General features: G+C 39.2%; 1 protein-coding gene across 1 annotated transcript in view; it reads right to left on the bottom strand.

Moving 5' to 3' along the window:
- LOC134535256 (collagen alpha-1(I) chain-like) overlaps window positions 1–15,976 on the bottom strand; it is a 161,954-nt gene that overhangs the window by 15,184 nt on the left and 130,794 nt on the right. Inside the window, exons 4-5 of the mRNA XM_063374328.1 lie at window positions 3,014–3,254; window positions 309–518 (exon numbers count right to left, since the gene is read on the bottom strand). Of these exons, the coding sequence (XP_063230398.1) occupies window positions 309–518; window positions 3,014–3,254 (451 nt within the window). The remainder of the gene's footprint in view (window positions 1–308; window positions 519–3,013; window positions 3,255–15,976) is intronic.

The following is a 15,976-nucleotide window of genomic DNA, read 5'->3' as shown; positions in this document are numbered from 1 at the left end:
CTACATTTCTAGACGCTTATCGTAAGACGTTTCCACACTTGCCACTAGAATTCGTTGCTGGAGGAGTTACGTCGACCATTGAATTATTTTATTAGCAGACCAAAATAAAAATCTAAAAAAAATAATGAAACTGCTCAGATGAAAGTGGAAAATGCTTGAAAAAAAAAATTCTATAGCACGGCATTGGACCTCATTTTCGAAAAGGAATTTTATTAAAATACAGCCTTGGTGACGCAAGCACCACTTGCCTCGGACTCTGAAGTGACGAAGACGGCGTCACCGTCCCTCTCCAGTCCTGGATCTGTGACCTCGCCGTGATTGGCCGAGCACGCGCGGGAAGCCACGCCCCTCTCGGAGGTCAACTCCGGACGGCACTGCCGGACACCTGCTGTCCGTCGCCGTCGACCCAACTTGCCGCATCAGGAACCCATTCCGCGCCCCACAGGTCACGAACAAGAAGTGAGCCTCCACGCCACAACACCCCGCCCTCCGACGGAACATTGCCTGCATCTGGCCGGCTGCACGCAGTCACGGCTTTCAATATCCCATGTATAGAGACAGGAAAAATTCGCGAATTCATTTCGCGATAGGCTAAAACACAAATAGTTATAGCCTACCTCAGTGCTGCCTCTTATTGGCTGACAACTCACCTGGATGACTCTGGGACAATGAGGTAACACCCGACCGAAGATTTATCGAATCACAGGCTGCTACATTGGGACGTCTCACAAGACAGCAGCCAATGAGTGGGTGGCATTTGACCGAGTGTACGTAGAACTATGGAGTTCATCCTGGAGGTCATTGAACCCGCGAATTTTTCCGGTCCCTACTCATGTATTGTAGGGAATTATGTAAGCAAAGGAACATTCTAATAATATGTGTGAATAAAAGTGTTCAAATAAATTACAGATATTTTGCAAATTTGAACTTTCACATTAAAACAACTGTGTTCGCAGTAATACTGGGTTCGGATTCTTATCCTGGCATTCATTCGTTGTGTTGTGCCATTACCTCCAGTAGTTAAAGTTATTTGTAAACCGTTCACTGATTAGGTATTCGGTATTAACAGCGCACTTTATTAAGCAAAAAAATGTCAAAGTATTGAAAATTTTATTATCTTCGCAGTTATACTGAGTTAGCAATCTTACCTGGGCATTAATGTTTTTTGTTGTCTCAGTACCTCCAAAAGTTAGGTTATTTACAAAGAGTTCCCCGAATAGCTTTCCAGTATTAACTGCGCACATTAATACGCATAATATTATAAAATTAATTCTAGTTATTGAATATTCGACTATCTTTTCCATGGCTTGAATGAATATAAAATTATGCCCCGATTTTTGTAATGAATACTCGTTATTATCTCGAAAAATGTTTTTTTTTTTTTTTTTAATTTATGAAAAAATTACGACAGCCGTATGTTGTGCAAAGTTACGATATCTTTCTTGTAGTATTACAAACTATTTTTTTGCTACTGGTTTCCAAACGAATCGTTTTTAAAAGTACTGAAATTTGTTCTGTGTACAGGTAGGCTACACCAGAATTAATTGATTTTATAGGAACCAAATTTCTTTCCCTATTGTTTGTATATGGCGAAATAAATATGTTTTGTTAATTCAAACAAATATTTTGTAGTAGGAAAGATTCTGCTGGCCCAAAAAAAAAATTTTGTTAACTCAAATGTATATTTGGTTAGGTGTAACAAATCATTTTTGTTACTTACCGAGTTTGGTTAAGTTAACAAAATATTTTGTTCCACCAAGTAAATATTTGTTTCGCCATATATAAACAAAAATTTGTTTGATTCAAACTAACATTTTTCTCTGTGTAGGCCTACTACCCATGTGCAGGATGTTGGGGATATAACTGAAATAGACAAGAAAAATCACCATATTATATGTTCTAAAAACTCATCCGGTGAAGCGCTTGAGTCCGGTATGCGTTTTGCTGCGAAATTATGAGAAACTAGACAAAAAGACGGAATGACAGGGCTCACACTATTCACGCCGGGAATTTCGCTTGCAATTCGCAAACGAGCTCCTTTCACAGAGAATGTTGTGTAATCGCTTAAGAGTGTATTATCCGTTCCACGTAATTATTTAATTTTTATGTTTAACACGGTTAAACAGGAAGACTTCGCGTTTAACCGAACATATATATATATATATATATATATATATATATATATATATATATATATATATATATATAGTACTTACCTTTTGCATAATTAGCTGGAAATTTTTTGAAATTTCACATTTATGTGCAGTATTGATAAGGAGACAAAACTGAATAAATAACTGAACCTTTTTGGGTTCATAGGCAATGCTAGTGGCTACTACGCGGCATGGTTTCAAATTAATAATAAATAATCTTTTTAAATTAGTCTTTTAAGATCATATAAATTCTGATGAATCAAAACAGGCAGACAAAATTCGAAAATTTTAAATTAAACCTTATCACATTGCAGCCATTAATATTAATTTTAAACCTAAAAAGTTCCAGTTTTATATTATACACCAGCTAATAACCCGCGGCTTCGCATGCACAATTTCTGCGTATTGCAAATATCTTACCATTAAGAAAAAGTTATCTGTTTCATTCCAAACATTAATAGCTAGTATTCCGTTTGAATGAAAATCCAATTAAATTTGAAATTTGAGGTAAATAAGTAATTGATTGAAAAATACATAAAACTTGAAACTACTGTTAACAGAAAAGAAAAAAAAAGTTATATAAGCTACCAAGGAATAGAAAACCTTGCTAAAATATTGTAGAAATCCCAACATCATTAATAGATGAATGGATTGTTTTTTTTTTAATTGAATCCACCACAACAATCTTTTTCCGTTACCTAACAGTTGAGGCGCTCGGCAGCGCCACTGCAGCGCTCATCCGTCAGTGTCGCAACATGGCGGCGAGGCGTGTAAACAAAACACTGGCGTGGTCTCCCCCCCCTCCCCCCCCCCCCCCCGAGGCAAGCCCGCGCGACACGACGGTGCCGTAATTAAAACACAGCGCCCGGGGGCCGAGGTGTGGAGGGGGGAGTGGGGAGCCTCTGTCTCCTTCCCGCGCGGAGTTATGGACTGCAGCGCCTCACGCGGCCTCCTTAATAAACTCTCCCCGGCCTCTGAGGAGTCCGCGCCGCCCGGCGGGGGATCAAGTGGCGCGCAATTTGCCCGCCGCCGGCCCCCGTCGCGGGCAGGGCTTACCTCCGACCGCCGCGACCGCCGCCGCCGATTCATCACATCGCCATCCTGTGGGCGAGGCCAAAAACCCAAGGTTCTACAACTCGCTCAGTGCATTGTAATTCAGGTGCACCCCACACTGCTGAAGAATCATTTGAATTCGACGGCGGGGGTGCGTGTCTCGTGGGATAGGTTTGGCACACGGGCCTGCGTGTGCGCTGGTAGGTTGTGTAATGCTTAGAGAACTGTAAAATTCGCGGATTCATTTCGCGATAGGATAGGGTCCAAATACTTTTGACATTATTTTGCTTCAGTGATTGGGCCACAGTTTATCTGAAGGACTCTGGGCCAATGAAAAATCTTTAACAGAAGAATTAGCGAATCACGATCATTCCAGTCAACAGGTGTTACGAGTCGGTAACCAATCAGCAGATGTAATTTGCACGAGTGCATAGAGGATCATCGAGTCTATCCTTTAGGGATTTGAAATCGCGAATTTTATACAAGTCTCTAGTAATGCTATAAAAGTTACGTGTACCTAATTCGGCGGGGGGAGTGAAGCTCCCCACCAGTCAAATCGGCTAACTGGCGTGATGTAGTGGCGATGTTGGTGTGCATTAGAGGCTTGTCGGTGTGCTGTAATTTCAAGTGAACCTAGTTAAACTCGGGTGTGGCGTGTAGTGTAAAGCTGTGCAAGCCGCTCCTACGAAAACCCTGGGAACACGTAACATGCCAGGGATTTAGCACATTAGTGCATGTATCAGGTAGTTCAGGCCGACACTCGCGCAGGCATATAATCGTGTGATGTTGTTGCTGATACGTTAAAAGAAATTACATGCATTAGTAAACATCTGGCCGCCTTAAGGACCGAACTATTGCGTTCCGACATAGCTCGGTCAAAGTATGGCTAAGCCAGTATTGTTGTCTGCGACCACCAGACCCGCTCTCGCTTTAATACAATTCCTTGCACTTACGCCATTGAAGTTTGGCACTGCTTTTTCGTGGAGAGAACCCAAGAACGCCAACTAAGATTCAAAAAATGAAAACACAAACCCACAGGTAACTAGCCCAAATCAGCTGATGTCAAAAATATAAAACCAACGATCGACCACAGTGGCAGACACCAACCAACACAGAAGGTTTCCTGGTGACAAAACAGTTGCGACACGTTTTCGGTAACTGGCATCTGTTCCTGTCATCAGACAAAAATAGACGGACATCAGTTCTCGAAACGTCGGAACTGTGTTCGTTGGTGTTGTCTGTCGTCGTTGTGTTGCCCATAATATCTATCTTCATCGTTGTGTTTATATATTTGCTGCGTTGTCTACCTGCGTTTACTGTTCGTTATTGTTGTCGTTGCTAGCCCAATGCGTTCGTCAGTGCTGTTATTATTTATTTCATGAGAAAATTCCTTCCACGTAACTCTGGTACTGTCTGATATTTAATTTTGAATGTGTTCGTCTGTGCGGTCGTTCTGTTGTTCATAATACATGTTTATGTTCATCGTTGGGGTTATCTGTTTGACATCAGTTTATTAAGGCTTGTTTTCTGTTGGTTAATGTTTTAATTTCATATTCTTAATTTGCGTTCTTGAATTCTGTCCATGAAAAACAGTGCAAAAATGTAATGGCATATGTCCAAGAAATTGTATTAAATAGAAATTCCCCATTACATGAATCATTTAAAGAACGTAACAGAGCCACTATTCTTTCGTGGATTCGCAATTTCAATGACCAGTACCTATAGGATAGAAACCATAATCCTATATGCACTTGGGAAAATCATACTTGCTCATTGGCTACTGACTCGTGACACCTGTTAACTGGGATGCTCGTGATACCATACTTCTTTTGCTGAAGGTTTTTCACAGGCCAGGAGTCCTTCAGCTAAACTGTAGCTGAATCACTGAAGCAGCAAAAATTCAAATGTGTTGGTATACTTGTCTATCGTGAAATGAACCTGCGAATATTATAAGTCTCTATTATTTGGGCAATAGTTTAACCGGGGGACTCGACACCAATGAAGAATCGTCTACGAAAGAAGAAGTATCAAGTCACTGTAATCCATGTTGACAGTTCTCACAAGTCAGTAGCCAATGAGCAGGTGGTATTTGTACGAGTATGTAGAGGATTGTGAAATCTATCCTAGGGGTCATCAAAAACGCGAATTTTTCCAGTCTCTACTCACTGGTCGTTAAGATCAAATATTTTTGGCGGGGTATGCTTTACTGGGTAACCTCCTCTTCGTCTTGATACAACTGGCTCAGATTCGTCAAAAGCCACTCTCCGCTAACAGCAACTTTAAAGCTTATGTATACTTTCTTCAAGACTACTTTGCTAATTAATGGATCCGCGAAATAATCATGACTATAAAAAAATATTAAAAGACAAACAAAATTTGCCTTTTAATAATCGAAAATTTAAGTTAAAATATTTGTTCACTTGAGAGTCCCTAGTCATTATTAGGGCCATGCACTTTTCACGAAAATATTTTCAGACCAGCTGTACGACAAAACTCTGTAGCATTGAGTGTGTTTCATGTTGGACTGGGTTTGTTTTCATGTACATGTACTGTTATCACAGCAATATTAGCCATTCGGCGCGGAAGCTAACGTGTCATGAATGGCCCGGCCGAATATGGCAATGGCCTCACTTGCAGACGGCCGCAATATACAAAGAAACTATCGCTAGCACGGGCATACCTTATTGCAGTATAATGAGGGATCATATTATTTCGCGAAAAATACACGCCCTTAGACATTATATCGCACGGTTATTTGTCACGCTCTAAAGGACTAGAATTTCTATGAAAACATTTGACCGAATCATGTGCAAACCCGGAGAAAAGTTGAAATGTGGAAGCAGCCAAAAAAACACGTGACATCCAGCACAAGTTCACACATATGCGCTCACATACAGAAAAAAAATTCTGTAGTTTTACAAAAGATTCATTTCGATATCAGTTGCCAAATAATAGTTTGTAAAAATACCATAAATAGCTATATTGTAACTTTGTACACCATATGGCTATGGTTATTTTTGCATATAGGTATGAAATACGTTTTTAGATATAATACTGAGTTTTTCTTACGCTGAATTTAATATTTAATTTGATGTTTCGTTCAAGCATACTTTTTTTAAAACCATGGAAAAGATAATCGAATACTCATTAATTCGACTTTATTAGGTATTATTATGTTTATTAATTGCGCAGTTAATACTGGAATGCTATTCAGGGATTAGTTTACAAATAATTTTTTAACTATTGGAGGTACTGGAACAACACAAAGCATAAATGCCCAGGTAAGGATCCGAAACCTGTGTTACTGCGAACGCTGTTTTCTAGTGATACAGTTGTTTTTATGTAAATGTAAAATTACAAATATTTATCATTTTACATGAGTTTTTTTTTCACGCAGAAAAAAAAATTACACGGCAATTGATGCGGGGGGTTATGCAGCAACTAAAAGAACTCTCGGTAAAGAAGTATCGAATTACGTGCTACACAGTTGAAGTTCTTATGAAGTGAGCGGCCAATGAACAGACGACATTTGTTTGAGCGTGTAGAAAGATGTGGTGTGTATCCTAAAGGAATTTAAAGTCGTGAATTTTTTTCAGTCACTATGTACATATTTGCAGTTTTATTGACCTCTCGCGTAGACTCAACCTCTCTTGGCATGCTAGGGCAATCATCGGCTGTCATTGTCGGCTGACTTTCACATTTCTTGGCTGAGCTGGGGCAATTATTTGGTTAACAGTGTTTATATTCATCCACATAAATTGTATGCTAATATATAGAGCACACATATAAGTAGAAAGGTTTGAATTCTATTTTATCGTGAAATTAATCTGCGAATATAGACCTAGGTATGGCACATGAGTATGTTCTGGTGAAAATCGTAGTTTCATTTTGTTTTTTTAACCGTTTCCATGAATAACTCCTATAAGTACCGTTGCGAAACGTGGGGTATTCACTCAAAATAGTAAGAACTACGCGGTAGGTGAGCATTATACAGGTACGCTACTCAGATGGGGCATGCAACAGCCCCATGCACACTGCTTATTCGGAAAAAAAATAAACCATTGGGCATATGTAGGTATCAGAGACGAATCCCCAAGTAGAACCTAAAATGGCAGCCTGGAAAACTTTCCGCTGGAGACTCAAAGTCGATAGAATGGTCATATTAATAGACTGTACGTTTATTTATAACCATTTAAAGCGTATTTGTAATAATTAAATTTTTTTCGAAAAGTTAATGTGCCTAGATTACTAAGTGATGAATAAATACACACGAAATATTTTTCAATAATGTTTTGATGAGTGAATATTACAGACCATAAGGTTCGTGGGATTTTTTGAAGAGATATTGTAAATCATAACATATAAAACTTAAACAGCGTTTTTTAGTATAAAATATAGTTTAGACGTCCGGAAATAGAAAGCAATCAGTAAAACACATTCACAAATTGAAACCACTCAGTTGTGTGCAATCCCCCGAAAGGTGAAATGTGGCAGCAGCAAGCAGCAGCCAATGGACAGACAACTCCGGCGCGTGCGGTACCAGAAAATAACGCCAATTTTTGCGTGTCACAAGTGATTATGTTTTAATCTCCGCGGGTTGAACAAACTGCCAGTTTCCGCGAAGCAGATGCACGCGGGGCTAATTATTTTTTGCGAAACTAATTACATTGAGCGCGTTGACGCGCGCGCGCCGTTGAATGCGCAGGAAGCCTTGAATCAGGCCCGTGCAGGGATGCCTGCTCAGACAATAGCGTCGGGTGGGGGTGAGAGTGTTGGGAAGGGGGGGGGGGCGAGAACACGAGATAAAACACCCCCTATCACCCATCCCCAACCCCCGTCCAACAGTTTTCCACTTCACTCCCGTCCGCTTCAAGCGCCGGAGGAGGGGACGTGAGGGGGGGTGGCAGCCTGGATTAATTACTCAGCCAAGTTAATTAGGCTTAGTCTACCTGCGCGGTACACTCTCATATACGAGTAGAGCGCGTCCGACCCATCTCCCTGTTTCCCGTCTCCCCCTCCCCGCCGCAGTTCTATCTTCCTCTGTTCCTCCCCATCTTGTTCCGCCCAACCCCTCGCTGAAGGTGGATTTAAATTAAAGGTGGTAGGCGTGCGTGCGGGCCAGCGCCGCGGCCGCGCGGGCATTTCTAATTTATTGTGGTGGCGGACCTGCAGCTCGCGGAATTAAATACGTTATGAAGGGGACTTGCGACTTGTTCTGCGCCCTCTCCCTCCCCCTCTCACCCTCTCCCACAAGCCGGGCACAAGTCTCCGGGAACTGTTCTCGTACGCAGAGCGGCGCGGCGCGCGAAAATTCCTGCCCGGCTTGCTAAATAAATGTTTGTTCACGCGGGACAGATTACAGATATTTGTAAAAAAAATAATAATAAGGTTCGCTGTATTACTGGCTTTTTGCTGTCCCAGTACAAACTAGTAATTTGTAAAACGTTCCTTGAGTATCTATCCAGTATTAACCGTGCACACAAATAAGCATGATAAAAGAAAATAAAGTCCAAATTTGGAATTTTCGACCATATTTAACATGAATAATGTTCGCAGGCTTTCACGTCCATTGTCTGAAGTAGCTTGACTTCTGGGTTGTAGCCGTGTCCTTGGCAAATGATTCACCGACGTTTCCGTCGACATTGCAGTCGCCATCATCAGGGAGCCGTTACCTAGTAGGTACCAAAGAACTGTCTAATCGCAAGCATCCCAACTGACAGTTCTGACAAGTCAGCAGCCAATGAGCATGTGTCAATCGCCTGAAAATGTAAAGGATTGTGGAGTTCATCGTAAAGGTCATCGAAACCCCGCATTTTTCCAGTGCCTACAAATAGCACTTGATCCAAATACCAGATAAGTCAGTTCAAGTGAGCAAATACGTTCATTTAAGAATGTCGCCGATTAATAACACGAATTTTTAAGAGTCCTACCGATATATTAAATGGAAAATTCACAACACAAATAATTTATTTTTATTTTTCATTTTCCGTAAACAAAGGACAGCTAGAGGAGATTTGTGGGAAATAGTTTACCATTCGTTATTGCATTATACGCATACATTAAATATGATACATTTTTGGAACAGATTCTTACACATATAACTTACTCCGGTGCCTGTTATGAAGTTTCCTAGCCTTTGGGGGACTTAACCACACCCTTCTGATCAACAAGTTGTTTAGCTCCAGAAGTCGTGATTTTCATAAATTTGTTGTATAGCCGATGATTTTTGTGACAAAATTTAATGGAGCTTCTAAGTATCTTTATTTGTATATTTTTTCGTCTGAGTTATCCATATTATGTGATTTGGCACAATTGATTGATGTTTTATGAACACAGGTAGGGTAAATTTCGTGGATTCATTTGGTCGCAAGCTAGAATGCAAATCTTCATACTCTTGCAATGTGTTAGTGATTGGACCGCGGTTATTTTGACACGCCCCTCTTCGACAGTGAACCAACGATGCCCAGCTAGGAGAGAAGTAAGCGAATCAGGTAGTGCCGATTAATGAGAGCAAATAGTTTCTCACTTATAAATCAGCCAATGGAAAAGCAAACTTTGGTAGAGAAAATATAAGGTTCTGACGTCAAATGAATTTGTGTAGTTTCAGGGTTTCTAGTTATGAAAGTTAAATGCTCGGCCTCTACTCATATTTCTAAAGTGTTCCAGAATTCGTGTGTTTGGTATTTAACATATTGTCGGTTCAATGCGCAATTCTTTACTGTAGGATATTTAAGGAAGATTGTGCCTCACCAACTTCGAATTCAAATATTTTGACACGACTTGCAATAAAGCTTAACGTGATAAATATTTTTGGGTTTGACATGGCATAGTTATTAGTTTCGTTACCTGTTGAAGTCAACACTTGTGAAAGAATGTGATTATTTTCATAGTTTTAGTCATCCGCGTGAAATAATAAAATATTTTCTCGCTGCGCTTACAGACTGTAGCCTGTTAGTAAATATGCGGTTGCAACAAGAAATAGAAAGTCTGGGACGTATGATAATTGCCATGATTTCCTAAAAACAACTTAGGTTAAATAGCTCAAAATTGAAATAAAAGTAAAAAATGTAAAAAAAAACAAGATGGCAGGCCTAATCTCACTTAAAGGCCCCGCTTAATTAAGCACACACGGAGCTTCGGGTAAAACAACGCGATTTGGAAACTACTCAAGTTATCCGAGAGTGGTCTGTTTACGAAAAGCATTTCAAGGTTCGCTGAGGGCCGACAAGTAATTAGGTTTCCGGATAAAGTTTTTAACTTCTGTATTTTGAGAAGGGTTAAATAGAATAAAGGGAGTGTTTTGAGTAATTTTTAGGTATAAAACAACTGGTACTGATTTTTGAAAGCACTTAAGGAACTTGCGTTAAACCTTTATCTTCATTTTTTACGCCATATGTTTCGGTTACCGCTCAAATTTCATAGACTGCGCGTCAGTTTAGAGACATTATCTTTGAAAAATTTGTGCAATGGGAGTGCATGACTTGATGTAAGCTTTTGGACATACGCCATTGCTTAGCCATTGCTTAGCAATGGCGTATGTCCAAAAGCTTACATCAAGTTCAGAGACATGCCGCGGTAGAAGCACCAGCGAGCGTCGCGCATATCATCCCGCCTCGCCGACACAGATACACACATGACGAGGCGGACCCCTTAAAGCTGAAATTGTTTCGCTGCGTTATTGACACGGTTATGTTTGTCTGAATAGTCCATCACTTGAACGACGATGTCCGGCGCGGGGCTGTTGGTGGTGGTGGGGGAACTGCCAGGCCAGGTTGATTGTAAGATACGAGCCCGTAGGCGCGGCTGGCAAGGGGGGTGGGGGTGGAAGGGGGATGACCTTTATTAACCGACGCGTGGCCCCGTCGGACAATTGCAGAGCGCCTGTGGGATGAGCAATCCATCATGGCGGCTGCGCGCGCATCGAGTTCTATCCCTTCTCCCTCCAGCCCCGGGCCGACCCCCAGCGACGCGCGCTGATTGGTCCGCGGCGGAATCACGTGATTAGTTGGCGCGCCGGTTCAAATCAGCGTGTCCCGGGGTTCCGCGGGAAATTCGACGGTGATTTGCAGTAGTACGGCGCCAGAGACCCCGCTTGGCAGTGACCTGTCAAATTATGCGAGAATTTCTGGCTTCAGGGTAGAATCCGCAATGCTGCGCACGATCAAGTTCATATCATTCGTCCACTGGCTGCTTCAATATTTTAATTTTAACGAATTGGGTCATATGTAGCGACCTGAAAATTTCGCGGATTAATTTTTGCAATAGGCTAGAATCCAAATACATTTATTTGCCTGTTTGCTGCTTCAGTGATTGGGCCACAGTTTATCTGAAAGACTCTGGGCCAATGTAAAACCTCCAACAAAAGAGGCATCGAATCACGAGAATCCCAGTTAAACAGGTGTCATGAGTCGGTGGCCAATGAGCAGACGTAATTCGCCCGAGTGCATAGAGGATCATAGAGTATATCATGTGTCATTGAAATCGCGATTTTTTCCGGTCCGTAGTCATTTGAATATTTTTAAGTTTGTTACTGGCTTATAGACGTCCGGAGAGTGCCAGATCATGCTTTAGTCAAATATAAATTTTATTAAAACATACAATAGTACATACCTATATTATCTCTTGTCGCTGAAAAATAACTTGAAATTTTTTTGTCTCTCGTGATCATATCTGCTAGCTTGTGAACTTCTCGTTTGTTCAGCAATAATCTAGTTCTAGCACAAGCCAGAATCTTTTGTAATTTCTTATATTTTATTGTTCTTTCGTATTTTTTACTTTTATTTTGTAATTTTGAAAAAAATTTTTATGTGATTCACTGATCTCGATTTAGGAAAACGTGCGTTAGTATTCTCTGTGTGCTCATGATTATTCATCTCAATATTTTGTTGGTTTTCTCAATGTGCTCATTATTCCTGCCAATATTTTGTTGGTTTCTCCAAGTTCTTCTGGTCATTCACGACAACGCTTCTGTTGGTTTTCTCCGTGTGCTCCTTGTTATTCCTGGAAAGACTTCTGCTATTGTTCTCTGGATGATTCTGGTAATTTCTGAGAAATAAATCCCTGCATGAAAAATATCAAACTTTATGAGAAATTGAATTTTTTTAATAGTTTTGTATAAATTGCTGAATTCCTGTTACTGAATCAGCACTTAAAATATTGTAATCTGGTGGAATTCAAACAAACAATAATTATTACTCAGTCGAATACTATATGCAATTTAAATCTGAGAAACACTATAATGCGAAACGACTTGTCTTATCCTTGATGTCTATTAGCGAAGCCTTCCTTCTCTTGCGACCGAGAGAGATCATCCTGCATCCCACATAAAAAAAAAAATATTTATCTTAATACAACATGTGGGAACAGTCAGTGTGGTTCCTAAATCAGTAGTTTCATCGTCTGCGTATATGTGTCGGTACTGTGGGATTTCGTTCATTAAAACCAACAATGCTAGACGTCATGAGAAAGGCAATTGTACAGTTGTGACAATTGTAGCTTTCGGTTTGTACGAAGTTATAAATTTAATAAAAAAACACATCAAAACCCGTGAAGGTACTCTTTTATCGTCTACTGAGAACAAGTCAGTTTTTGGACCAAATGTGTGTGGAGTTTTCATAAATCATCACACTTGGGCAAATTCATCTCCTGCATTAAAACTTAATGAGATTCCAGCATCGAAGAAACGAAAACATGCTATCGTACTAAATTAATAAAAATTATTTACCTACAATTACCTTTTTTGGATAAAGCAAAGATCGAACCAAGCACTGTAATCGATCGAATCAATCAATAAATTATTTACTGATGATTTTATGATACAGTTTGGAATGTTTCAGAATTTTTATCTTAAGGGGAATGGAAAGGTACAATATTTTGGGAATCCTGGAATCGAAGATCAAGGATAAAATCTGAACTACTCATCATATTTCTTTGCGGTTTGTTTTGCCAACTAGATAATTTAATTACGGAGGGTTGTGTGTACAGCAGTGGCCACAATAATGCATAGTTTTTTAGAGAAAAAAATTAAATAACTTTATGCAGAAATAAGGGGTATTATCCACAAAATTAAAAATTATACCAAAATGTAATTTTTATATTGTGTAATATAATATTATCTAGAACTCTATTATAATCAAAGTGAAAAACACTTGATCGCTGAATTTTAAAGGAATTTTAACCAATTAAAACCTGCCATGCAACATTTAGGTAAGGAAGGACACGCTTGTTGAGCAATTACGTAAAATTCTGTATTATAGAGCTCTAGATAATATTGTATTACACCATTCAAAAATTATATTTTGGTATAATTTATAATTTTGTGGCTAATACCCCTTATTTCTGCATAAAGTTATTTCATTTTTTTCTAAAAAACTATGCATTATTGTGGCCACTTCTGTACACACAACCCTCTGTAATTAAATTATCTAGTTGGCAAAACAAACCGCAAAGAAATATGATGAGTAGTTCAGATTTTATCCTTGATATTCGATTCCAGCATTTCCAAGATATTTTACCTTTCCATTCCCCTTAATATAGGATACTGATTTCCAATATGGCGGCCAAGACGGACGACTATATGGTGGGCACCCTGGCAATAAATAATTACTGCACTCTAGCGTGTAAAAATAAATTATGGCGGTAGCACCCTCCAGCAGACGAAAACAAGATGGCTGACTTAACGTCATACTGGCTGACGCAATATATTCCTTGGAATTTGTGGTGGGAGGTCAGTCTACCGGCTGCATTCTTGGAGGCAGGATCCGTCACCATGTTTAGCCCTCACCGGGTTCAAATCGAGGACTCTATGATGTTATGCATTTATTAATTAAATTTTAATTTATTAAAATTTATTATTTTTTAATTTTCCTGAATTATTACCTGATTATATGAATTTCCAAGATGTTGGAGGTAAATTCATAATTTCCAAATGGAGGAATGTTTTTTAGTAAATTTCTCTTAATGTTTTTTATTAAATTCAAAATTTTCCCGATTTTCTAGCATAAAAAATAGGAATTTTCAAAATGGTGGCCGTATCGAAAATTGCAACGGTTACGTCACAATTATTATAAATTGCGGTCATGACCTCGGTGGCTTAGGGCGGCTTGCCCATGGGGAATTGAAGTCACTTTGGGGAATTATCTAGCCTTTGGCATTTTTGAGGATTAAAACGGGAATTTTTCCTAAAAACAGGTATGTTTCCCTTGAAATAGAGAATTTTTTCCCCCGATTTTTTTAAATGTTTTTGGCGGATTTTAGCAAAATTTGATTAATTTTGAATAATTTCTGGCAATTGTTGGCAAATTTCGAAGTTTAAGTTCAAGGTAAAATGTCAAGGTCATCCAAAATGGCCGCCGTGACGTCAGAATCCAAAATATCAGACGAAACCACCGACACCGCACCTTAAACCATGTCCTCGGAGGAACTATTATATACTACTCCCTTGTATTTATTTTTTACGCCATGAATGGAGGTCTGCGAAATTGGCGATAAATTTGTTCACAGTTTAGAATTTAAATCTTTCTATTTTTGGACGACCCCGGAAGGACTAAAACCCAATGAAAAACACCTAGGGAACATCCGACTATAATTATGTGCAACCAGAAGAGAAGGTGGAATGTTAAACGAACTTTACTACGCACACGATTCTAGCCGAGCAATAAAAACCATCGTGAATGGTGTTTGTCTCTAAAAGGCCACGGGAGTAAATGAACGGCCTGTTCATCACACACGCACGCTTGTTTACAGCAATAACTGAAAGGGATTTGGCAATGAAAAGACTCGGCTCTGGCTTCAATTTATGTGCGAACGAGCAGGGGTTTGCGTGTGTGATGGCAGTTCCGCAGCTATCACTACGAATACTGCATACGGAGGCATCCATCTGCACGCTATAGTTTACGCTATCGTATATCAGCCCGAGTCGTGATTGTTGTACGCTTGCCATTGAGAGAAATTTTCATCTTGAAGCCTAAACATCGTTTCAAGACGGTTACGGATGATAATTTTACGTGATAACGTCATAAGAAAACATTGATTAAAATTGCATACTTTTTAATTTTTAAATATTATTTAGTTTTTTTTTTTTTTCAAATTTAATTTAAATAATTTGTTTAAATATAATCACGAACAATTAGTTATAGAAATAAACTGAAATCCAATCAATGTCAATAAATTGTTAATTTGAAATGAAATTGGACAAATAAATGAATTTTTTTAAATTCATGCTTTTAAAAAGCCCGCCTTAACCTGTTTGATATTATAGAAGATTTTCTCGCACGGTGGTTGGCCGGTTCAACTTGTCATTTTAGACACATTGTTATGACATGTGTGAGGTTAAACATTAATTTTTAATCTTACATTAATAGGTACGCACGATCATGTTTTTCATTGAATACTAAATAAAAGCAGTTGACTTTTTATACGATCGTTTATATGAGATAATAATTTTTTAGTCAAAATTGTAACATAACCTATTATTACTGCACTCGCCGACCGATGCTACTTTTTTTTAATAATCAAAGAACCAATATATGAGATTATATCGCTAATCAAATTCTTAAAATGCAAGAATTAATTACCTTTTTTGCCGCAATTGTTGTTGTAATAAATACTGGAAACCACATTAACTTTTTACTTCACTTTATAAACAGTTGACAAAACAGTTCACGTAAAGGTTGTGTGCAGCCGCTTTCTCTCTTCTACTCGGACGCATCGGCCGATGGAGTGGAAGAGAGATAGATGCGTCACAAGCCGAACGCTTAGGCCGATCGTGC

This window comes from Bacillus rossius, chromosome 8 (genome assembly GCF_032445375.1).
Source record: "Bacillus rossius redtenbacheri isolate Brsri chromosome 8, Brsri_v3, whole genome shotgun sequence".
Lineage (NCBI taxonomy): Eukaryota > Metazoa > Arthropoda > Insecta > Phasmatodea > Bacillidae > Bacillus > Bacillus rossius.
Note: the sequence above shows the minus strand (reverse complement) of the source record. Positions and strands in the feature narration are given on the sequence as shown.